The following is a 25979-nucleotide window of genomic DNA, read 5'->3' on the forward strand; positions in this document are numbered from 1 at the left end:
AGGCATGAGATAAATGCCATTGTTGATTTTAATTGTTTATTGTTGGCTTTTATTGTGTTTATTGTGTTTACATTTTTATCACTTTTAATATTTTAATTGTTTTTTATGTATTTTATTGTTGTAAGCCGCCTTGGGAGGGCTTCTGCTCTGAAAGATTGGCCAAGAAATAGTATGAACATGTGTGTGTGTGTGTGTGTGTATATATATAAATAAAATAAATGCAGAGAAGGGGGGGAATACATCAGGGACAGGTGTATACAGAATGGTGGACTTTTCATGACTATTTACAAAGCTACCTTAATAATAAAACTAAAATTCTCTTTCAGGATGTGTCACAATAGCACAATACAGAAGTTTTTTAAAGCTTTTGCTTCAACAAATAGCTTACCAAGTACTGTCCAGTGCCTATCAAAAAGTCTTCTTCTCACTACTAAGAACATAAGAAGAGCCCTGCTGGATCAGACACACAGTGACCAACCAGCTGTTGACCAGAAACCCACAAGCAGGACATGAGCGCAACAGCACCCTCCCACCCATGTTCCCCAGCAACTGGTGTACATAAGCTCACTGCTTCTGATACTGGAGGTAGCACATAGCCATCAGGACTAGTAGCCATTGATAGCCTTTTCCTCCAGGCATTTGTCTTAACCCCCTTATAAAGCCATCCAAATTAGCAGCCATTGCAACATCCTGTGGTAGTGAATTCCATAGTTTAACTACGCACTGTGTGAAGAAGTCCTTCCTTTTATCTGCCCTGAATCTCCCACCAATCAGCTTCATGGGATGACCCCGGGTTCTAGTATTTTGAGAGATGGGGAAAAATGCCTCCCTAACCACATTCTCCACTCCATGCATAATTCTGTAGACCTCTATCATGTCTCCCCTCACCCTCCTTTTTTCCAAGCTAAACAATCCCAGCTGTTGTAACCTTCCCTCATAGGGGAGATGCTCCAGCCCCTCGATCATTTTACATGCCCTTTTCTGCACTATTTCCAGATCTACAATATCTTTTTTTTAGGTTTGGTGACCAGAACTGTACACAGTATTCCAAGTGCGGCCGCACCATAGATTTGTATAGGGGCAGTATGATATTGGCAGTTTTAATCTCAATTTCTTTTCTAATTATGCTTGACATGGAGTTTGCCTTTTTTTACAGTGGCCACACACTGGGTTGACATCTTCATTGAGCTGCCCACCACAATCCCAAGATCTCTTTCCTGGTTGGTCACCACTAGTTCAGATCCCATCAGACTATACCTGAAGTTGGGATTCTTTGCCCCAACATGCATCATTTTATACTTCCTTACACTGAACCACATTTGCCATTTAGATGCCCATTTTCACAGTTTGGAGAGATCCTTTTGGAGCCCTTCACAATCCCTTTTTGTTTTGCCCACCCCAAATAATTTGGTGTCATCAGCAAACTTGGCCACTTCACTGCTCACTCGTACTTCCAGATCATTATTGCACAGGTTGAAACGCATTGGTCCTAATACAGATCCCTGTGGGACCCCACTATTTACTTCCCTCCATTGGGAGAATTTACCATTTAATCCTACTCTCTGCTTTCTGTTCTTTAACCAGTTACTGATCCTCTTATTCCAAGACTGCTAAGTTTGCTCAGGAGTCTTTGGTGAGGGACTTTGTCAAAAGCCTTTGGGAAGCCCAAGTAAACAATGTCTACTGGATCACCGTCTACATGTTTATTACTTTGCGGAAGCCATGTTGATTCTTTTTCAGCAGGGTTTGTCCTTCTATATGCTTACTAATTTTTCTTTAATAATGCCTTCAACCAATTTACCCAGAACAGATGTTAAGCTAACGGGCCTGTAATTTCCCAGATCCCCCCTGGACCCCTTTTTGAAAATTGGTGTTACACTGGCCATCTTCCAGTCCTCTGGTATAGAGGACACATTGCATATTTTGGTTAGAAGATCAGCAATTTCATATTTGAGTTCTTTGAGAACTCTAGGATGGATACCATCTGGGCCCGGTGATTTATTTGCTTTCAATTTATCAATTAGATTGAGAACGTCATCTTTTGTCACCACTATTTGCCTCAGCTCCTCAGACTCCCTTCCTGAAAACATCAGCTCAGGCACAGGTATCTGTGCTATATCTCCTGCAGGGAAGACAGATGAAAAGAATTCATTTAGCTTCTCTGCAATCTCCTTGGCCTCTTTCAGTACTCCTTTAACTCTATTGTCATCCAACGGTCCAACTGCCTCCCTAGCTGGTTTTCTGCTTCTGATATATGTAAATAATTCATTATTGTTGGCCTACTCAACCCTGCACCCTGGCTGAAAAAAAGTTGATGCTCTACCGGCCTGTTTCCCTGCATAAGTTATTCAGCAGTGATTCCTGGGACAACAAAAAAGACTTTACACACCTCCCCCAAGCACTGACCTACTTTCATAGAGAGAGCGAATCATTTCTATGATGAAATCTTCATGCCATCTCCAGTCAAAAGAGGTTGTGCACTCCCAATTTTTCATCTGGACATCTTTAATAGCAGCCTCTTTCAATCCATGGCAATAAAGAGCACCACTTCTCTCTTTCTGTCTCTACTGCGATCTTCCTCCTCTCCCATTGCAGAAATCTGATATTTTTGAGCATTTAGAAAGCATTTAAGCCCAAAGATGGAATCCAGAGTGTCGTGCTCCCTCATTTATTTTTGTGGCAGATACTGACAGGTTAAAACGGTAATGCCAATTAAAGTCAGATAGGCAACCCAATCTGCTAGCACTGCTTTATTCACCATGGAGAAAGCAGAGCCTTGAACCACAGCTGTGTTCATCTACGCTAGGCAACCAGGGCAACCTGACCCATATGAAGGCCTAAAATCCCCTTGATGTCACCTGTTACAGGACCAAAGGTTGCAGAGAGGTTGCACCCCCTCCTTCCCATTAAGACCACCAGCAAAGGGGAAGATCAGCCAGGCCTGAATTGGACAGAAACTCTGGCATTCTCAAGATCTGCCTTCACCGACCCAGTGCCTTCCAGACAGCACAGCCAAGCCAGGTTGGAGAAAGCTGCTCTCCATCCTTTGCCTTTTCCCTTCACACTCCCCTTCCCTTGTGAATCTAACTCTGTCTGGCATGTATCACTGGAGCTGCGGATTCATATGAGTGAGTGCTCCTTCATACAAAGGAATTCCCTGTACCTAGCACCTCAGGGAGCAGGGTAGGCCAGAATCCTTCACCCTAGTATCTAGCTTTCTATGTTCATGGAATATCAAAATGACAGAAAAATAGTCTCATACGCCCACATCTGTGACCTAAAGTGTTACGGTCCAGGCACAGGTTTCCTGCTCCATCTGCTCTTTGCGACGGCTAAGTTAGCAACAGCCGGGTCTTCCCAAACAATGTATAAAGCGATGGTGGGAAGGAGAGGTCTAATTTTCAGAGGAAAGGAGGCAGTGCAGGTAAGGGGAACTGAACCTTCTCCCTGCTTATGTCTTATCTACCAATCCCTCAATTTCTTTTCAGCTCAGCTCCGATACTGGAAGTGAGCTCAGCTGGGAGAGAAGCTTTTGGGAAGGGAGAGGCTGTGGCAGTAGGGCAACGTGAGTACCCTCCAGAAGTTTGGGACTACAACTCCCACACTCCCTGACCACTGGTCATGCTGGCTGGGGCTGATGGGAGTTGACATCCAAGACACCTGAAGGGCACCAGGTCAGCTACCTTGGCCTATGGGCAGAAGTAATCTCAGAGAGGATTCAACTCCTCCCCAACTGTACACCCTTTTTGCTTTAAAAATTTGCCCTCGACCTCACCTTTGCGTGACTAGAGAGGATCCATGTTCAAACAAATAGGTCCAATGCTGTAGCCTCTAGTATGGTGCCGAGAACCAAGCCTTAGATCAGCCTTCCCCAACCTGGCGTTCTCCAGGTGAGTTGGGACTGCAACTCCCATAATCCCCAGCCAGCACAGCCACTGGCCACTGGGAATTATGGAAGTTGCAGTCTCAACACATCTGGAAGGTGCCAGATTGGGGAAGGCTGCCTTAGACTGTAAGCCTGAGGACACCTGTGCCTTTGTTTGGATCTGCATGCTATACCCAGTTACTGCAAATTTTCTAAATGATGATCATGCTATAAAAGTACAAGGGGAATGCTGTGTGCCCGCACTAGGCAGTCAAGGGCTGCGGGTTTCAAGATGACACATGGGGAGCCATCTTGCAGACCACCTCTTTGCAATGAGCCTTCTACAGATGCTCCTGATATGCCAACACAGTGCTGAAGCAAACAGACAAGGTGTCTGCTGAAAATGTGAGCCTTCCCCCCGCCCCACACAAACCCTTCAATTACCTATACGTTCTATTCTGCCACTATACTCCTCCTGGTCAAATGCCTTTCATATTCCATAGATTCCAGTTCAATACTGGATTTAAAATAGAGTGTGGTTTTCATTAGCGCAAAGCACATCATGTCATGCAATTAAATAAAGAGCACCTTTTCTTAAATGGTTATGTAAGTCATTCACCCTGAACATGGAATTTTAATTTCACTTGGCACAAGATTCTGGGAGGTTTCTGACACAGAATACCAGGCGTTCCAACCATATAAGAAAAGGGCTAAAATGTTATTTATTTGAAATGGCTACCCATCCAATGTTTAGGCACTCAGGCGCAGGGGATATTTCCAAGAATATATAACAGAGCTGGTGCCTCAGCCATTCACCTCAGTGTGCCCTTAGCTAGTATTACCAAGGTGATGTTTTATTCAACCCACCTCCCCTCTTTCCTCACAGCCAGTTACCATGAGACTAAATGTGCCTCACACAATCCCCCTAAGGATTGCCGCATACATAGAAGGAACACACAGCCTCTGTGCAACCCACAGCAAAGCATTTAAGAGCAGTCATAAATGCACCATGTTGCAAGAGGGTAGGGGGAAGGTTGTTTCACAGGGAGATGGGAGGAATAACACAAATCATGACCACTGGGAGTTCAATTTCTATTTACCCTAAGAGAGAGTACGAGGTGGAACAGAAACCCCGGAGCCAAACATTTGCTGCAAAATGCAGGAAGCAAATTGTATCCAACACTCAAATATGAGCAGCTTTCCAACCTGAAACAGCATGCACATTGTTTACAGTTGCGTTCATAGTTAAACATTTTCCACAGACTGCAACAAAAGCAACAACAAAGGAAAGACATCATGTCAGAGGCACATAACATTATGAATGATATGAAGAGAGAGAGAAACATTTTCTGCCTCCTTCACAATGCTAGAACTCAGGGTCCCATTGTGGGATCAGGACAAAAGAAAGCTCTTTGCACAATGTTGTTGCTGCTTTAATTTATGTGAGCATTTAGAAGTTTCATTTTTTGCTGTTGAACAGCACCCATGCAAGACATAATTAACAGATGGAATTCACAGCAGCCACAGGATATGGTAATGGCCATCACCTTAAAACGGCTTTAAAAAGGATTAGAGAAATTAAGAGGGGGCAGGAGGAACAGTCCATTAAGAGATATTAGGCATAATGGAACCTCCATGTTCAGTGACAGTATACTACTGAATACCAGATGTTAGGGCATCAGGTTGATGCCTTCATGTCCTTCTTTTATGCTTTCCAGGAACATATGGCCAGCCATTGTTGGAAACAGTGATCTGATTTGCACATCATGCTAAACTGCTCCATCGTGGGTTGTTTAAAACAGCGACAGAGCCACCTGGCAAGACCGACAAAAAACGCTGGTGGACATTCCTCACAATCTTTCTAGTGCTGCTGCCATCCACCTTCCTCTGCTGCTGTTGGTGTCTGCCCCTTCACCAATACTGCATTGACCAAAACATGTTTGGTTCTTAAAAACGGCAGAAATGGGTTCGGGGACTGGTTTGTTTGGTTTTTCCTTTGGTCCTGCACAAGTGCACACATTCCAGGACCACAGCAAGGCATATTTTCTTATTTTATTCACATGCTTCATTGGTTGTTAAACTGGCAAAACAAAAATAAGCTCTACATACTCCCACAGTAATTACACCTGCAACAAAAACTCCCGTCTCAGTCAGCCACCCCTTTCGGAGTTTGCTGTCAAGGCAAGTGCTGAAGTGGACAGGGAATTTGACATGCAGCATTTCTAGATGGACAGAGCACATGTTGACGAGCATGGAGTACTGCTGTCACACCGGTACAACTTAAGAATGTGAACTGTGATCCTGCTAATATGCGAACTTCTGGAGGACCCAAGGAAAAAGAAAAGATCCAGTCTGTGCAAATTTGAACAACCCCAAAAATAATGAAAAAACCTATCCCATTTGCACAAATTTAAAGGACACCGAATTTTTTTAAAAAATACTGATCCCACGGGCAAGTTTGAAGGAAGGATCGAAAAAATGGGTTGCAAATGTTAAAATTGCTCAGAAAACGGGTAGTGATTGGAAGGGGGGATTCCCTCCATAGGGAATACAAGGCTCCGAGATTTTGTGCTTTTCAATTTGTCAATTTGACAGCTATGCAGTGACTGGATGGTGGGGGGAGCTCTTGGACGTCAGGAATACCAGGATCCAAGAGGGGTTCTGCTTCAAAGGCAGCTGGGATATACACTGGGAGCAGGTAGGAGGACTGAGAAAAAAGCCACGCCAAGCCACCATGTGTCCTATCATCTGCCTGGAGTAACGTGGGTTGTTCAGGAAACAACCAACTCATGGTGGCTTATTCTCAGGGTGACTTAGTATGACATGCAAACTTGCCCACTATGTTAGGCTAGAATGTAGTCACTAGCTGAATATGAACCTAGGAGCGAGTCCATCTGCTCTAACGTTGTCTACTGCTACTCTGACTGACAATAACTGTGTTTGCATGTCACAGTAAACCATGGTTTATTGTGATGGGAAAAAGCCTGGACAAATGTTGCATTTGCATACTCCCGCCTCTCCTCCTCTGGCACAGCTGCGAGGATGAAATTGGAAGCTACTGTTCCTGTTCTGATTAACTGCAATTTAGCGTTATGTTCACACCCTACAGCAGAGCTTTCCAAACTGTGTGCCACGACACATTAGTATGTCGGCAGCAGTGTGTAGGTGTGTCACGCGAAATGCAGAAAATTGTGCGGAAGGGCACCGCGGACCTCCCTTACTCATGTTTGCTTCCCTTGGCCCCTCCCCCGGAACTTCCTAAAGCAGTTAATGTTAAAGCAGCTAAGGCTTAGCTGCTTTAACATTAGCTGCTTTAGGATCACGTGGCGTCTTGACGCAGGACGCACGTGATTGGCGGTGTTGGAGCGGTACAGCGAGGAGTGTGGTAGCGCTGGCTGCACGAGGAGTGTGGAGAATTCGAAGTTAGCGGCGCAATTAGTCAAGCGATTTGCAATCAGCTCGGGCGAGAGGCTTCCCCGCATCCTCAGTGCGGCTGCAGGGCAGCAGGGCAGAACAACGGCCTGCTGGACGCCCCCAGAGCAGAGAGGGCTGCACCGGGCAGGCGAGGAGCATCAAGCCTGCACTCCCGGAAAGGTAGAGACGCGGGGCAAAGAGAGGGGAAGGGAGGCACTGCCCTGGGAGCAGAGCTCGGCCAACGCTGGCACGGAGAAGTGGCAGCGGCCACCATCCCTGTGTGGTTTCGGGTGTGCCCTTCGCGGACTTCTCCACCGCGCTGCCAGGCCAGAGTAACACGCAGGTGGAAATGCCGCCTGGGACTGCACGGAGCGGGCCGTCTGCCATCTTGGCCAGTCGGAACAGAGCTCAGTTGATTTCTGCCATTTACTTTTATTTTTACTCTGCTGTTATTGTGGATTAACCACCCACTGGCAGCGTACCACCGGAGAGTGCTGGAACTGGGCTCTGGACATAGGCATTGCAAATATTTACAGCAGTATAACCTTGTAGTGAGACATATATATTTACACCATTTTTGTTGGACTTTTGCTTCTCTACTTCATGTCTTTTTGCAACTGAGCTCCTACCTGGACCTATGTGTCCTAATATGTATTGTAAATACTTTAGTTAATTTTGTTTATTTTTCACATTTTCTCCTGGTCCTGATTCCTATCTTTATCTCACTTTATCACTGTGGGAGTGGAGCGCAGGTGCTGTTATTTTCATAAGAAAAAACAGAGAAAGATAAGCGCTAAAAACAGTCCTGTTATTTTCATATTTAGTTAATGCTAAAACCTAGAAATAGGTTTATGTTAAATATCTTAACAGTGGTAGATAAAATTTGTGCTCTGAGAGACAAAATAGCAATTTGGAAAAGGAAAGTGAAAGAAGGAAATTTTGAAATGTTTTCCAAAACTGCTGAGTGCCAGCTAAAATGTGGTATCAGCTCGCTAATTGTTGGCCATTTAACATTGCTTGGAGAGAAAGTTCATCATTACTTCCCAAATGCTGAAATCCAAGACTGTGATTGGATCAGAAATCCATTTCTTTCAACTGCAATGAGGAACTTTTCATTTACTGAAGAAGAATTAGCTGACGTAAAAAATGATCGAAATCTGTTAATGATGCATGAACAGGGTGACTTGGACAGCTTTTGGATTCGTATTTCAAAAATGCATCCAAACATAGCTAAAAAAGCGTTAAAAATTCTTCTGCAGTTTTGTACTACATACATTTGTGAAGTATCCTTTTCAACGATGGCAAACTTAAAGACACTGAAACATGGAAGCTTAAAAATGCTTGATGACGAAATGCGAGTGTCTTTATCTAATATTCCACCAAATATTGAAAAGCTGTGTTCATCCCATCAACCTCATATATCCCATTAAAATGGTAAGTAGTTATTGGTGTTATTCAACTTTTTTAAATTCTTGCACATATTTACATACCATTACTCATAAATGACAACAATGTATGTTATTACCTTACAAATCATATATTTTTAAAAATATAAATGAAAGGTTTTCATGAGATATGTTGTATCCCCATACATTTCGTTATTACAATTTATGTATGTGTCCACATCTCTTATAACAGGTTAGTTTAACCTCCGGTTTGCTAGTAAAACTGAATTACTGTGTCACAAAATGATGCATGTCTAAAAAGTGTGTCACCAACATGAAAAGTTTGGAAAGCTCTGCCCCAAAAAGGTAAAGGTGTCCCCAACCAGTCGTGTCCGACTCTAGGGTGTGATGCTCATCTCCATTTCTAAGCCGAAGAGCCAGCACTGTCCGAAGATGCTTCTGAGGTCATGTGGCCGGCGTGACTGAACACCGAGGTGCATGGAACGCTGTTACCTTTCCCACCGAAGCGGTACCTATTTATCTACTTGCAATTTCTTGCTTTCGAACTGCTAGGTTAGCAGAAGCTGGGACTGAAGACGGGAGCTCACTCCATCACACAGCACTCGGGTCTCAAACTGCTGTCCTGCCGACCTTCCAGTCTGCAGTTCAGCGTCTTACAGTGTCGTTAATTTTGATTTTGACTATGGTATATTGAAACAAGCCACCTTCGTAACCATGGTTTGAAGTTGGCTTGTTGCAAACAAACCACAGGGAAGATTAACCATAGTTTTATCAGGTTCGGACACAACAAACTGCAGTTAATCAAAAACAGTAGTTTCTGAATTCATCCTTGTGGCTGTGCCAGAGAGGTGAGGGGGGAAGCACATGAGTCTAAACCAGGGGTTGTTGGCCTTCCAGATGTTTCAGCATACAACTGCCATCAGCCTTAGCCAGCATAGCTAATGGTGAAGGATTCTGGGAGTTGTGGGCCAAACATCTGGATGGCCACAAGTTGCCCACCCCTGGTCTAAGGCTTGCCTAGGTCTGTTCCGATTATGATAAACCGTGGTTTACTGTGTCATCTGAACACAGGAAGAAACAGGTCTTACACAGCACTACTACCAAAGAACCTTTAACTGGAGTTGCCAAGAACAGAACTTGAGACCATGTAAAACCAGGGTGGAGAACTTGTGTTCTTCCAGATGTTACTGGACTCTAAATTCCATGAGCCCCAGTCAGCACGGCCAATGGTCAGGGATGATGGAAGTTGTAGTCCAACAACATCTGGATGGCTGTATGTTCCCCACTCATGATGTAGACCATGCACTCTACCACTGCGGTATGGATCCTATTCCAAAAGACCACACAGGATACAAAGGTTAGCAAAGAAAATACTAAGGACCACCAGTTCGCCAAGCTTTGCATTTTTAGCCTGCATCAGCAGCATTTCTCCAGATAAACACAATGTATCATTTTTCACCCACATTTTTAAAATCCCATCCTTCCTCTAAGAAGCTAAGGGAGCAATCCTATGTGGAGAGGCAGCCACCTATCCAATGCATGGTGGGCAGAGCACGGAGCAGATCTCCTCTTCCACACTCCAGCTGCCCTGCATTCATGGCTAGACAGCTGATTTCGGCTGTCTAGTCGCAGGACGTCGGAGCACGGGGTGGGTAGACCAGATGACATATAGGAGGCGTCATACCAGCAGTTACACACTCCTTGCCCCTCCCCTGGGACTGCCCCCTTTGCCCTGCTCCAAGCTGCTCTTATGAGCGCAGAGCCTAGGGACAATCCTATGAGGTGGTGGAGGAAGGGGCGGGGAGGCAGTTCCTGGAAACCAACCAATCCTATGGCCGTCTAGCCACTGACTGGTGGCCATAAGATTGCGCCCTTAGAGTGGCAGAATTAGGGTTATTCCATTTTATCCAGCAAGGTTCACATTCTAAACAGGGCCCCAAAGGATGGCAGATGATCCTCTCAGCACTGAGTCGCCCTGACTTACTGTGGATGTGGCCAACCACATTCAAAATTATGACACCTTGTCTGAGCCTATGGCCACAACCATTGGGGATATAGAAGCAATGATGGGGAAAGTACTTTTAAAAAGCCCTGCACCTATTGTCTCTCAGACCACAGCAAGCCAGTCATGTGCATCCACAATCATACCCAGAAGTCAGCTTTTGGCACATCAGTATAAACACAGTGTGTTTGTTTTTGAGTGTGTGCCGCAGTATGTCAGAAGCCAACTCCTGCACATGACAGTGGACTTATGTGGCTGACTTGCTACAGACTGGAAGTCAACCTGTTCAGGCTTTGCAAGTGACTACTACATACCCAGACGGTTGCATGAATAGGGCTGCGCAGAAATTAGACACAGACAGAACCCAGTCCCTTGAACCTAAGCATCCCTTTTAAAGACCCTTCCTGAGACCCTAGCCAACAGTTTCTCAAGCGCTACGGAAGGACCATGTCCCAGCCCTTGGGCTGCTTCCTACTGATTCCCTGGGCCTAAGGTGCCCTTCACATGTAGCCACAGCTGTGTGGGAGCCACTTTTCCATGATGTGACCCCACACAGCTGGAGGCTGCATGGGAATCATGTAACCCCATAAGTGGGGCCGATCACACAGACCTTTCCCATTCAACTGGGCACCCTCCACAGGAAGGTGTTGCTATCCTAGTGGGACAGGCCCATACAATCAGCTCTGCCCCTTGGGCTGTGTCACTCACACACAGTCCCCAAGCCGCGTGGAGTCACGTAGTAGAAAAGTGGCTCCCATATGGCCATGTATGAAGGGCTCCTCAGCAAAGGTGATTATGGAAAGTTTCACCTGACAATTGGCCCACCCTGACCTTGCCCAACTTAATTCTAAATGCCAGAGGCTGCTGGTTAGCTTGTGAGGGGACCCGATCTGAAGAATGATTTGTATAGGCACACGCTGGCAAGGGATCACAATTTTATCCAACTCTTCTCAAGAGCAGACAGCTTGGTGAGAAAGAAAATGGAACAGCATTTCCATTAGTTCAAGTTGCTACTGAATGTATTGTGAGTAACAATGAGTCTTCTTTCTACTTACTACAAGGCTATTATATTTATGAATTTGTGATAACTAGACTGCAATCTAAAATTCACTTTCTGTAGGGCAACAATTTGAAAACGTTCTACCTTAGGGGAACCTATTCTGCATCAACTTGCTGTGGAGGAACCCCTACATATCTGCCATGGAACACTTGTGCTCTGCAGAGCCGCTTTCCCCAATCTGGTGCCCTCCAGATGTTTTGCACTACAACTCCCAGCATTCCTGACTAGCCATGCTGTCTGGGGCGATGGGAGTTGTAGTCCAAAACATCTGGCAGACACCAGTTTGGGGAAGGCTGTTGTAGAGACTGCAAGCATGAGTTCCACTTTCTACAGACTCATTATATTTATGAATATGTGCTTAATACCTAGAGGGCAATCTTAAATTCATTTTCTCTAGAGGAGCAATTTTCAGACTTTCTACCTTAGGGGAACCTAGTCTACATCAACTTGGCCGTGGACTAGTCCCTACATATCTGCCATGGAACCCCTGCGTGCTGTAGAGACTTCTGAGACATGTTGTAGTGTGCATAGTCAGTTCATATAGGGCTCTGATCAGGCCTGTTGGGCTTCACCACATTCCTGCAGCAACTGACAGTAAAGGTGGGCAGAATGTAGATCTCCAGATGTTTTGGACTTCAATTCCCAGAAGCCCTTGCCAGCATGGCCAATGGTCAGGAATGCAGGGGAGATATACTTTCTGCCTTAGCACACACCCAACCCTTTTGCAACTCCAGGTTGCAGGGGGAGATCAACAGCGGCAGGGCAAATGCCTATCAGAGAAACTTAACCCTTCGAAGACAGTTTGAAAACCGCTGTTCTTGCATACTTCTATTAACGTCAAAAGTACTGGTCTCAAATTGTAAAGCACAAGAATTCAGAACAGGGGGAATTCCATGCTGCATTATGAGCCAAGTTCTGATCCCTCCAATTTGGGCCAGGCTCATAACGTGCCTGCTGCCACCAGCCCATAAGTCCTTCCCCAGGCTCCCAAGTAAATTCACAATACACTTTTGAAAAGAGGGAGGGGGGAACTAGCAGCAAGGAGGGCTCACTAGATAGAGAGACCTTATCGGCCTCATCTTTCACTGGCTTGGATGCTCCGGAGAATCCACAAGCAGCAGCATTTCCTACTAGAATACATGGTATTTGTAGCTTCCTATGTCTCCAGATCAACGATGAACTTAATCTGGAGACATAGGAAACTACAACTCCCATGCAATCCAGCAGGAAGTTCTGGGGCCTCTCCTGTCTCTAGAGAGCCACCTCTGCTGCCAGTTCCAACTGGCTCAACGGAAGGAGGCCTTGCACTCGTATCTCCCTGACCCAGCCAGATAACTGGAAAAGGAAGGGGACAGCAGAGCAAGGTTCAAGAGCTTGGAGAAGGAGGATTGGGAGGGGAGGCATTCAAACTCCACTGCACTCCCAATGTCATGATCCGAAGTGCAACTAGGTCCAAATTCCCATTTGGGTCTTGGGAAAAGAGCTATTTTCTTTTTATGGAGTGGGGGGCAGAATAGTTCAGTTTGCCAAGCCCAAATCAAGCTCAAGGGTGTCCATCCACCACAAGTCTAAAGTAAGCAGGTTGTGAACTGCAATCCTGAGCATACCTACTTGGACATAAGTGACACTGAAATCAACAGGACCGAGCTCACATGGTTAGGATCAGACTGCTAACATTATAATATTTAAATTCCAAGTGACAAACAAGCTACTCGATAAGGGCTTTTTTCTGTCTAAGCATGCATAGCACTGTACCCTAACTGACCTAAGGTCACCCTGTGAGCTTATTCTAATCTTTACAGTACTAGTAGCAAGATGTCAGAGCAAGATATGGATGCTTTTTTTCTCAGATCAATCTTCCATGTTTAGGTTCTTCACAACAGCTCCTTTTAGCTCCTCTGCATTTAGAGGAAATTATGAATGGAATTATGAAACAGAACACTGGGAAGTAACTCAGTCCAGATGGATTCCCAATTCAGTGGTATAAAACATTCTTCGGTTTTTTAGCTCCAAAGTTGTACTGCCTCTATAACCATATTTCTGAGGGGGGCTCCCTTCTTCATTGTTAAATGACGCTTATATTATCGTGATTCCTAAGCCTGGCAAGATCATACCTATTGTGCTAACTATCGACCTATATCATTAATTAATGGAGATATCAAAATATTAACAGCAATCTTGGCTGATATATTGCAACATGTGATGGCCGTATTGGTTAGACCAGACCAGGTGGGATTTATTGAAAATAGACAGGGGGCTGACACTCTTAGATTAGTTCTTGATCTAATTGCTTTAAACTCTGAAAGAACTGACCAGGTGGCCATCATTTCCTTGGATGCAGAAAAGGCCTTTAACAAAATTCACTGGAAATTTATTTTTACTACATTGACTAATTTTGGTTTTCCTATAGAATTTTTGAAATGGGTTAAAATTTTATACTCAGCTCCAAGACTGAGAGTAATGACTAACAGTTTATTGTCAGCTTCTTTTTTTTATTTGGGAGGGGCACTAGACAAGGTTGTCCACTTTCCCCATTGATATTCAACTTACGCTTGGAACCCCTGGTTGTGTGCTATTAGACAAAATAGTAGTATTCATGGATTTGTCCATTTTGGCTTAGAATTTAAAATTAGCCTTTATGCTGATGACCTTTTGCTGTTTCTCTCAAAATTCTAGTCATCAGTTCCAGCTTTGATGAAACTGATTAATACTTCTGGTGAATTGTCTGGCTATTCAATTAATTGGTATAATGCCAATTGGAGACAGGGTATACTCTAGCGTATTAGCCAATTGGCGATTTCAACGGTGCCCAGAATCTATTACTTATTTGGGAATAATTATCTCTAGAAATGTATCTCAAATGATTAGGTTAAATTTAAATAAGTTGATCAATGATATTTCTATAGATATAGACAGATGGGCATCTTTAAAGTTGAGTTTATCGGGTAAGGTTAATACACTTAAGATGAATACTATACCTCGAATTATTTATGTTATACGTGGGATCCCCATATAGCAAATATTTCCAAAAACTTAATGCTTTGTTTCGTAAATTTTAAGGGGGCTCCTTCCCACCAAGAATAACTTTGAAAAGGATGCAACTTCCAATTAATGAAGGTCAGTTTGGTTTTCCGGATCTTGCTACATACCATTGGGCTTATTTGCTGACCTGTATTAAATTTGGTCTTTTCTACTCAGATTTAATTTTCCAACTTGGTCAGTGTTGGAATCTTCTTGTCTGGAGCCTCTCTCTAAATGGATGGCATTAGGTTCTCGGCATATTAAGGCAGTTAGAGCTCCTCTCACAATTTTGGCAGTTATAGATGTGTGGCATATAACGTCACATCAATTACAGTTTGACCCATTTTCCCATGCTAAGGTCGCAATCCTATTCCCTGAGAACCAACCTCCACCCCCTCCCATGCTGCCTCATAGGCAGTGAGGAATGGCTCCGCGCTCGGAAGAGGAACACAGAGCAGCAAAAACAGGGTGTTCCTGGGGGTGTATCGGGGCAGGGAAGTCGGAAATGCCAGTACAATACATCCTATGTGTCGTCCAGTGGCCGCTTCCCGCACTCTGAGGTCCCACGGCTAGACAGCCAAAATTGGCTCCGAGTTCGGAGGTGGACTCCTATCTCGATAGGATTGCACCCTAAATCGACTTTATGGGGAAATTCAGATTTAAGAATTGGAAAGAAAATGTTTTTGTGGCAGACCTGGACAGATAAAATGATTTTTACTCTGGATCAATTATTGGGTGTTGATGATGATTTTTTGTTATTTTCAGCTTTGCGGGATAAATTTGATTTGACTGCTACAGTGGAATGGCAGTATTTGCAACTGAAACATTTGTCAGTATCTAGATTCGGTCCTGCTGCTTTTACTGCCTCAGAGTCTCCTTTGCTATTGGAAACACTTATTGAAGCTGACCAGATATATTGACCCACAATTCATGTTTACAAATTGTTGTTGTTGTTGTTCAGTCGTGTCCGACTCTTCGTGACCCCATGGACCATAGCACGCCAGGCCTTCCTGTCTTCTGCTCTCTCCCGGAGTGTGCTCAAGTTGATATTCATTGCATCGGTGATGCTATCTAGCCATCTCATCCTCTGCCGTCCCCTTCTCCTTTTGCCTTCAATCATGTTTACAAATACTTATTATCAATTAATAAATATGATACATATGGTCTACAGCAGGAATGGAACAGGGAATTGGAATGTCCTATTTGGTCTAATCAATGGACCGCCGTTTTGGCATCTGTATCGGATATCTCTGTGGATCTTCAGTTACGCCTTATTCAGCAAACATTTTTGTTTCGTGTCTATTGGACACCACAACGTCTCTTTAATAAAGGTTTGTCAAACTCGGCTAATTGTTGGAGGTGTAATGCAGTTACTACTTCTCTTATTCATATGTTTTGGAAATGCCCAATAGTTGCCTCCTTTGGGGAGGAAGTTATTATATGGATAAATTTTGTATACGAAAACTCCTTAATATTTACTGATGTAAACATTCCCTTAAATTACTTACCTGCTTTTTGGAATGTAACACATGGTCAGCATAAATGGATCTTTCGCGCCCTTTCAGTTGCTAAAAGACTGATACTATGATACTGCTAGGATAAAAGCTCACTGCCTATGATGAAGTGGACTGAAGACTTAACAATGCTAGCAACATTTGAAAGAGTGGTATATGAACGTAACTTGAAAACTGACTTATATTTGGATATCTGGTCTGCTTTTACTGAAGTTTATGTGCAACCTATTCTTTCTTTTTTTCTCCTTAGAATATTTTAATATTTGAAACTGAGGATTTTAAAATATGTTGTTATATTTTTAATTTTTTTAGTTTTGTTATGTTTTTTGGTTTTTTTGTTTTGCTAAAACTCACAATAAATAATTGATTATAAACAATAGTAGCAAACATTACTACTTGCATAAAACCAGAGAAAAAGAAGTGAACTAATATTACACAAAGAGTAGGACGTATAGTAGTATTGACAAAACTGACAAATGCTTGAGTATGGGGAGGAAGAGAGTTTCCGGATAATTCTGTAGAAATAAAATATGGTAACGATTTATTGAGGTACAAAAAGTACAATTATAATTCCATTTGCAATGCTTTCTTTCATTTACAGAGAGCAATGCTATGATACGGGAGAGGGAGAATCCACAGCAGAGGAACTGCTGCTTCCAAAGGCCTGCTGGCCTCGTACTGTCCAGGACAGAATGGGGCAGTGGGACTGGAGGAAAAATAAATATGCCAGTTCCCGGACTGGCAAATTTTTCCCTCCCTTGTCAGGGACATGTCAGGAGAATGAGAGGGCTTTGGGTCCTGTGGGTTCAGAGCTTCCCTCAATCTTCCCACCATTCACCCCTGGACATGCCCCCCCTACACACTGCAGACCTCCTTCTCTGCAGGTGGAGAGGGAAGATCTACAATACCCTAGGGCCTCTGGCATGCCCTCCCAAGGACAACAGGATTGTGCCTTTACTGTATTTCATTTTAGACTTGGGAAGTGGGGCTTTAGGTATGCTAATGCCTTTAAGAAAATTAATCAAAAAGTGATATAGCTATTTATTATGGAGGAGCTGTAATTTCCATTTTATCAGGATGAGGGCAATCTTGGTATTTAGAGGCCGTATTTCTCAAATTTATATTTGTTATACCCTCTTGGGCATTGTAACCTACCACAAGTCTTTGGATTTTCATTCTGTCCTATCCCAAAAGAATAAATAGAAACCTAGGCAAGATTATTTCAGATCCTAAAGTTGGGGGGGGGGGGCTATTGAACACAAAAGCACAGAGGGGTGAGTGTTGTACTGACCCCTCCCCACTCTGTTCTTGGCAAGTTTAGATCAAAGAAGGGAATCAGTTATGTAACACCACCATTCAGTCTGTATGACAAACTTCTTAATGCCAAATGGGTGAGTGGGAGGTATTTTCTTTACTAAGGGAACCTTAGAGCGGAACTACATGTTGCAGAGGAAAAGTGCCAGGAGGGGAACGAATAAGGCTTAGATCCAGTGGTGTCATTCCACCAGTGGAAGGGAAACTGCCATGGAACAGATGTTCCCTCATCCCCTGCAGCCCCCCGTGCAGCCCCCAAATCTGTTCTGGAGGGTTGGGGGACCTTCCAGAGCAGACGTGGGGAGATGCACGAGGGGCTGTAGTGGGGAGGAAAGGACAGAGAAGTCCCGTCATGTGAGTGGACTTCCACTGGTGCAACACTGCATCTAAGCCTAACCACCCACATGTCAGCCACTGTGTCAGCTGATACACACACATTCCTTGGCACCTTGGTGGCAACCACAGGATTGGGAAAGCCACACTCACTGCCAAATCTGTAATTCTGTCCTCACCTGTGTGCTTTTCCATTGGATTCTACAGCACTACACCAAATCTGTACCTACTCCTCAACTCTGAAATCCAGAAGCATTCACACACACACACACACACTCTCTCTCTCTCTCTCTCTCTCTTTTTAAATGCAAGCTAAGATTGGTTCCCCCCAGGCTTTTCTCAAGGCAACCAGATTTCCTGCGGCTTCATATTATCCATAGCGTAACTACAGCAGCTACAATTTGATTGTGTTCAAAAGGCTCGATCACATACTGGGAACAAAAACTGACACCTTTTGCCCAGCAATGATAGATTCAGATCACAGTTCAAACTCTTATAAAGCTCATTATATGACTGAGGCACCCGTTTGCCACTCATCTGATCACCTGGCTTGAGTGGTAATTATCCCTGGAGAGTGAGGAAGCAGAAACTTCCACTCTGTCCCCCTGCCAATGCAGTGCTTATCTACCAGCTGGAAAGAGCATCACTGTGCTCTCCCAATGCTGTGCCCTGGCCTCCTGAAACCAGTGGAGGCAGCGGGCACAGGCCTGAGTTGCTCTTTCCAGCCAGCAGCAACAATGCTGCAGCAGCAGCATCCTAGCCTTCTCTGCTGATTTTCCTGGCCCTAACCACAGGAAAGACTGATTTCAGAGTGGAGGCAACTGGAGGAGAAACAGGAAAAGGAGGGTGGGGGGCAGAAGGTGAGTTATGGCACTGGCAAGAGAGGAGCACATGAAAATAGGTAGGAAGGAACAGATCTAGGCAAACAGCAAGGTGATCAAGCAACCTTTCAGTAACTATTTGCACATCAGCATAATGACATGCCAAAAAAAGAGGAACTATATATTTTTAAAACTGTATTTTTAATCCATCCAATAACAAGAGTGCTTTGGGCAGATTACCTAACGTGAATAAAAATAAAACAAAAAAACATTTCCTCCCCTGCCCCCTTTTTTAAGTTATTTAAAATTTCTCACATTTTCAAAAAGTTAGAAGCGGCAAAGATATGGCAGAGCTGTAAATGAAATGAAAGCTTTACACACAATGGTGTGCATAGATGGTATGGGCAATGATAGCAAGAGTCCCACACCACCGCTGGTTAACCATAGGAACTACTGGAAACCTTTTCACTACAGAAGGGTTTTGGGCTTCACAGAAGTTGTTTGTTGTTTTACCGCTGGAGGAAACTCCAAGAGATCCAGGCATTACCAGAAAACTCATGTTCAAGGAAAGCGTACAGTGCAATCCTATACATGTCTACTCAGTCAGAAGTAAATCCTACTGAGATCAATTGGGACTTACTCCCAGCTGTTTAGGAATGCAGACTTCAGGCAGTACTGGGCTAGCATACATTTTGCACAAGTATGATCTGCCTTAATCGATAAGCACATTTTTTTCCCCTCAACATGAAATGTGCATTGGGGGCAAACCAGGGAAACAGTACTAGGCCTGTGCACGTAGATGTGTGGCCAGATTTAAAGACATTCCAATCCGGAATCAAATGTTGAAATCCTACATCACTCATATCCATCCCCCTCTCACCTGTAAGCATTCCCATATCAAGATGGGCACAGAAAGGAAGATGGTGTCTCCCCGACTCTCGTGTACTCCATAGCGTGCTGCTCCTTGCATTTTTCCTACAGAATGAAGTATTACCTTCCTCCTCTGGGCTAGGCCCCCACCATCCTAAATTTCTCTACAAAAGGAACCAAACCAATGTTTCCCTGTCCTGCACTAAAGGAACAATCATAATTTTCTGTATTGCTGCGGAAGTTCAAGCAGCACCTTGCCAGACACAAAAGGGACACTACTAAAGTCCCCTATAATTGATCTATAATGATCTCACCAAATTTAGTAGGAGCCCTATTCAGTGGAGCAGGGATGGAGGGGAATGGTGGATGTTTTGAGATGTCAGCTTTAATTTTTTAAAAATCCAGCCATAGCTTTACAAGCTCCAGTGCTGCACAGGGTTGAAAAGATCCCTCACATTCCTAGGCAAAGCACCGGATTTCTAGGCAACCTGGGATTTCGCCAGCCCTGCAGTGGAGTATTTGCTGTATAGGTAAGTGTAGACTTGTACAGCTCCATGTGGTGATGAATCAGTTAATAATGAATTTATCATGGGCAGGACTGTCAGTAAAGTCCGGTGCCTGTTCATCTACCCTCTTGGGAATTTGATACTGGTGCCTATGGGCTATGTGTTATACCCAATGTTATTCTAACTTAAGTTCCATTCATTTCAATGGGTCTACTCCAAGTTTTACAACCCTATGAATTTAAATATTTTCTCAGCTCTGGGCAGAGCCCTGGCTCCTAAAATGTGATAATGGCTCCTGGGATCCAAAATATCTTCTAGCTCCGAACACGAGAGTACAATTATTTTTAGCAATACATGTCTGAAAACAGACTAGCTTGCTCAGTTTGCAAAACTTAATCTCATTCCCAGCTGTGCTGTTCGGTACAAAAGTCCAGAGCCAGACTGTCATGATTCAAGGTTAATTTCTCATTCCTAATTCCAGATTCCAAACTGACGCTAATATACAGACTACGGTGGCACAAATCTTATGCCACTCTCTCCCAACCACCTAATCTTTTTTTCTAGCATCTCCTGAAATCCCTTCCCCAAAACCAGAACGATTAACTGTTACATCTAATTACTCACCCATTGTATTAACACTTTACTTCAGCAAGGGTCCCATAACCAAAGCCAATCAACGCCTACACAGCAAGGGGGGGGGGGTGAGACGGGTTGACCAAGAACTTCAAGGGCACTTGGAGAAGGCCTTATACTCCAAAGATAAAAATATCCCTCTTCTTGTAGAAATTATTTTTTAAAAAACACTTTTTTAAAAAATCACACACATACAAAGTTTGTGCCTTTTGTCAAAGGCAAACAGAAACAAGAACAAGTTCAAATATTTCCAATTCCAATCAAGTCCTCCATTAATTCTTTAATATCTAATCTCAATTTAGAGGAATGTTATTAAGAGACAGCATGAGCCCTCCTTGGAATATTTATATAGCTTAGAATTATCTCGTGGGATCAACCTAGGGAGAAAGGATAGCAGCCAGGGTGGGCAGTTGTTGACAAAGTTCAGTATTTTTCAAGAGTCTGCTGCAAGGTTTTCAGGGTTTTTTTTTTCAGATTAAGAATGACCGGGAAATCCAGATCCTTTTAGCAAAGATTTAGGCTATCAAATTCTATCAAAGCTTCTCCACCCCATACACCAGGACTGGGAAATCTGTGGCTTTGCAGATGTTGTTGGACTTCAACTCCCATCAACCCTAGCCAACAAAGCCATTAGTAAGGGATGATGGAAGATGCAGCCCAACAACATCTAGAGGGCCACACGTTCCCCTTCCCTGCCATACCTCTTTTCACCTGACCATATCCACCACAGCATTAAGTAACAATTCAGTCAAACTTTTCAAAATGGTCTGAGGGCTTGGCGCACCCACTTAACCTAATCAGAACACTACTGAAAAAGCAACTGAGTTTCACAGAATATTACCGCATCAAACTCTGCTTGATCATCTTCAGGAAGATCACTTGTTTCATAGACATCAGGTTCGTTCCTGGCCTAGAAAACACAAAAGGTATTCCAGTGAGGCCAGTCACAGAATCAGAGGGTGGAAGAGACCCAAAGGTGATCTACAGCAACAATGACATGCCCTCCAGCAGGAAGCTCCATAAATTAATCCTCAGGTGGATTTACTCTCACCATCCATACAGCATGCTACAACCAAAGAGCAGAAGTAAACAAGGTACGCCATGCTAAAGGTACCATCACATAGGATTAATTCGAATGGCTTGAAGTAATGCATGCAGCCACAAGCTTTAGGGTAGCCTTCCTCATCCTGGCACCCTCCAGATGCTTTGGACTACAGCTCCCAGAATTCCTGACCACTGACCATGCTGGCTGGGACTAATGGGGGTTGACATCCAAGAATAACCAAGTTCACAAAAGTTACAGGCCCAACTGGAACTTTTAAATAAGCTTTGTTAACTGTTTATGTTTAATCTACATGATTCAGGCTAGGCCAGAAGATATCTGATTATACATATATTTGTTTACTTTCATTTTTCTTCTCTTTTTTATTTTTCTTTAAATTCTCTTTTTCCAAAATAGATACGATATGCTGTATTTAAATATATTGTTTGAGTGTGTATTGTGCACACTCATTTATATATCTAGTATAAAATATATCACTGATTGTTGTAAGGTTGCTTTCAAGCTTTATCATTAAATAACATTATAATTTCATATTTTTTTAATCACTATTATCATTATTATCATCACCGTTACTATAAGATTACTCGGTAAGATTTTTGGTTGATTGAATTGTTAAGTTAAAATATAATAGTAATAATAAAGCTTAAGGGCAAAATATGGTTACTGGGAATGAATTGTAGGCCTGCTTTCTTGTTGTAAGATTGAAGAAATGATATTGAAATGTAAGGTTGATTATTAAATTGTAATATTGCTAGTGATATAGGTATAGTTTTTAAAATAGAACAGCATCTGAAGCCCATGGGTACTGGAGTTTAAATTTAACCCTTTAAAAGAGGGGAGGGAAGAAAAGAGACCTTTTTTTTTTTCCCCCTTTCTTTTTGTTATTGTTGTGTCCTCATAAGAATATTGCATTATTGGGAAACTGTAGTTATTGATCAGGTTGTTGGTATTGTTTATTTCATTTATAAAGACAAAATAAATAAAAAATATTTTTAAAAAAGTTACAGGCCCACAAACAATTTTACTAGCACCCATCTGCCCTTATGTACCTATTCAACATTTATGGCTTACGACAGTAGCTTTCAAATTCTCTACCTTACACTCAGTTCATGTGTGAAACTGGCTAGGTCTGCTTGAACTGAGTGTGGGACCAAAGCAAATGAAAGCATTTTCCTGCTGTGTCTCTTTGCTGGGGAAGACTGAGAGTGGCGGTCAAGTTGTCATTCCAGAAATCTTGTCTGCCATTACCGATCTAATCACTGAGGAACCGCATTAGCTTGCAATGAACTCCAGGATCATCTAAACAAGCTTCTATGCCTGTTCTTCTGGAGGCAATTCTAATTCTCCAGAGGCAATGAGGCAAGTGGTTATTTACAAGACTGCTATAGTATAGGGGATAGTGAAAAGCCCTCAGCAACAAAAATATATCAGGCATACAGGCCCTGATCACAATTTTTATTTATGTATTTATGACATTTCTATACCACCCAACAGCCAAAGCTCTTACTACAGCTACAGAAGCAAATTTGGGCGAGGGGGTAATGTTTGGAAGGAGCACATTGCTCTTTTCATGGATCTCACATTATGGCACTGCCCTTTCTGATTCCAATTTCTGGATTTCAACACAAACTTCATCAAAGGTTTGGGGAAAGATCCTACCCCTTGGAAAGAAAAAGTGAAATCCCTGATCAGCCAAAGTACATCTCGATGAGGGGAATACAAAAGCATTCTCACCACTGGGTGAACGATAAACCATGCATAAGTAACATTATCCTACATTCTGCCCGGGCTGACATCTCTTACTGAATGTCAGGGCATCAGCAGAAAGCAGTACTGCAATCAGGCAGCTGCCCAGTCTACTAACTCTAGTTTGCACATAGCTGATGCTCCTTCATTGGCAAAAATGATGCCCAAATGCTAACAACTTGGTCACAAGCCTACAGAAATGATATCGAGACAAATATTTTTACAAAGGAAGGAACAGGAAATATTGTACTTAGGGACAGGTGGACAGCGCTGTGCTTCATGAGGGTAAGAGACCATGTACCCTGAATGCAATTAGAGAACTACAATATCTTGAACTGAACAGGAACACACAAAAAGTCACCCAGTTCTATCCCATTCAAACTTTAGGAGCTGCTAGAACATTAAGGGTTCTATCCAATGTTAGTCTAACTTAAGCCTCATTTGTTTCAATAGGTTTAGTCTAAGTAGGACTAACACTGGATGCAACCCTAAGTGCCCCTGCACCTCTACGTCACCCCTTATCATTCTTCAGTTTAATGCCTGGAACAGTTGAAGCCACCTTATGAAGCCATCAGATTATTTATCCATCTGGCTTAGTAGTGTTTACGCTGCCTGGGTGTTGGCTCTCTAGAGTGTCAGGCTTCAGAAGTCTTTTGTGTCACTGCTACCTGTTCTTTTTAACCTGCAGTGCTGGAGACTGAACCTGGGACCTTCCGTGTTAAAAGGAAGCGCTCTACCACTGAGCTAATGCCCCCTGCAAATGCCAAGAGACCACAGCAGCAGGACAAGGCATACAACTGTTTCCACCGTAGTTGGAAAAGTCAGATCCCCCAAGTATCTAACAAAACGTATCCAAAATGTATCTAAAACCCATAGCTGGGGTCTGTGTCATTTATGTACACCATTGCCTATTCCTGAACAACTGGCAGAAGGCTTCTAAGCATGGCTCTCCCTTTCTGCTTTCTTACCAATTCGTTGGTTAATGTTTGCTGGGCAGCTAGGGTGGAAATCAAGTACAGCTCCTTTTCACCCTCTCTCATGCTTAAGACATTGGAACAAAAATTGCCCTTCAGTCTTCTGTGTTTCAAAAGCTGCAGATTTGTCCCTTTGTGAATTCATTCAAAGGGAGAATACAACTTCCACATTTCAGCCTTGAGCTCTGGTCACCAGACTTGTGTTTGGAGAAAGCCTGTCTTAGGATTGGCACCATTTACTGTTGTCAGGTAGATAGTGTGAACCTGGAATTGCTCTTTATAGGCATCTCTTAACGGTCATGCTGTCCATTCAACTATCCCTTCCACCCACTTAAGAGATGTGAAGGACTGGAAAAACAAAACAACAATAGGAAAATGGGGGCAGGGGAGGGGAAAAAAATCTAGGAAGGCATTTTCTTCTCATCCTCTACATCTCTACACTCAGTAAGGCGACATCCAGCTTTCTTCTCCGTCTGACCTACCTCCCAGCGCAACCCTAACCATTTCCCCACCTCAGCTCCCACCACCGCCCATTCCCTTGCACCCACACGTGTGCACAACCTGTGAAGATAACTCAACTACAATCAAACTATACAGGACGACTCATACCTCTAAGGGAGTTTCCACCCCTCCAGGAGGTAACCAGTAACCCACACTTGGCTTCCACGCTCTTTCTGCAGGAGATGTGTTGCACTTCCTCACCACTGAGGGGCAAGGCACTCTGCACATCCTCAGGGGCGCTCTTTTCTTTATTATGACCTCCCGTATTTCTGAGGTTGTCAGCTTCAGAAAAACTTGACGTCTTGAGGGACTAGGCTCCCTTTAAGCCCTACTACCCTCAGCCAGGACCCTTCTCCCTCCACCTCTCTTTCCAGAGCCACTACAAAGCCCCACTGACCTCCCATCTAGTTCCTTTGCTCCCCACCTTCCAACCATCCCCTTCGTCCCCAGACAGCCATCCCTCCAGCAGCCCCATATATCAACATCTGACCCCACCCTTCCTCCTCCTCCTCCTCCTCCTCCTCCGTCTTATAGCGGGCCCCTCCTCACCACCGGGCCCCTCCCGCTCCTTTCTCCACACAAAGGCGCCTTCCGCCCGCGCACTCACAATGCCGGGCAGGTCCGCATACTTGGGGTCGGCCATAGCCAGGTGCAGTGATGGGCTAAATCCGCCTAGGCCGAGCGAGGGGAAGACGAGCCAAGGTATCGCGAGAACCGGCAAAAGGGAGGGCAAGGGCGGAACGAGAGACGTTTTGTTTGGCCGCGCGATGCCTTCTGGGAGTTGTAGTCGCTAAGGTGGGGATGGAGACGGCGCTTTTGTTACTAGGCGAAGGAAAATGAATGTGGCTCTTACTGTTATTAGTCTCAGCATAAACTGGCGGTTGATCAGAGAAGCCGAGGATACCTTTCCGAAGCCATATCGATGTTGACTTTAAT

The 25979-nt window shown here is 43.8% G+C and overlaps 1 protein-coding gene across 4 annotated transcripts in view; it reads right to left on the minus strand.

Moving 5' to 3' along the window:
* The window catches only part of DCTN2 (dynactin subunit 2), a 65228-nt gene extending 39459 nt beyond the window's left edge, over positions 1–25769 (minus strand). For 2 of the 4 annotated variants that reach the window (XM_084836626.1, XM_084836624.1), the window contains exons 1-2: positions 25651–25769; positions 21601–21669 (exon numbers count right to left, since the gene is read on the minus strand). In XM_084836626.1, the coding sequence (XP_084692752.1) occupies positions 21601–21669; positions 25651–25686 (105 nt within the window). In that variant the 5' untranslated portion in view covers positions 25687–25769. Of the gene's footprint in view, positions 1–21600; positions 21670–25151; positions 25548–25650 lie in introns of those variants that run through there. The other 2 variants (XM_084836623.1, XM_084836625.1) reach the window with 2 other exon arrangements.
* Between the last annotated feature and the right edge of the window lie 210 nt (positions 25770–25979).

Source organism: Heloderma suspectum, chromosome 2 (assembly GCF_057233095.1).
Source record: "Heloderma suspectum isolate Gila_16-S chromosome 2, 16-S_ref, whole genome shotgun sequence".
NCBI classification, from domain to species: domain Eukaryota; kingdom Metazoa; phylum Chordata; class Lepidosauria; order Squamata; family Helodermatidae; genus Heloderma; species Heloderma suspectum.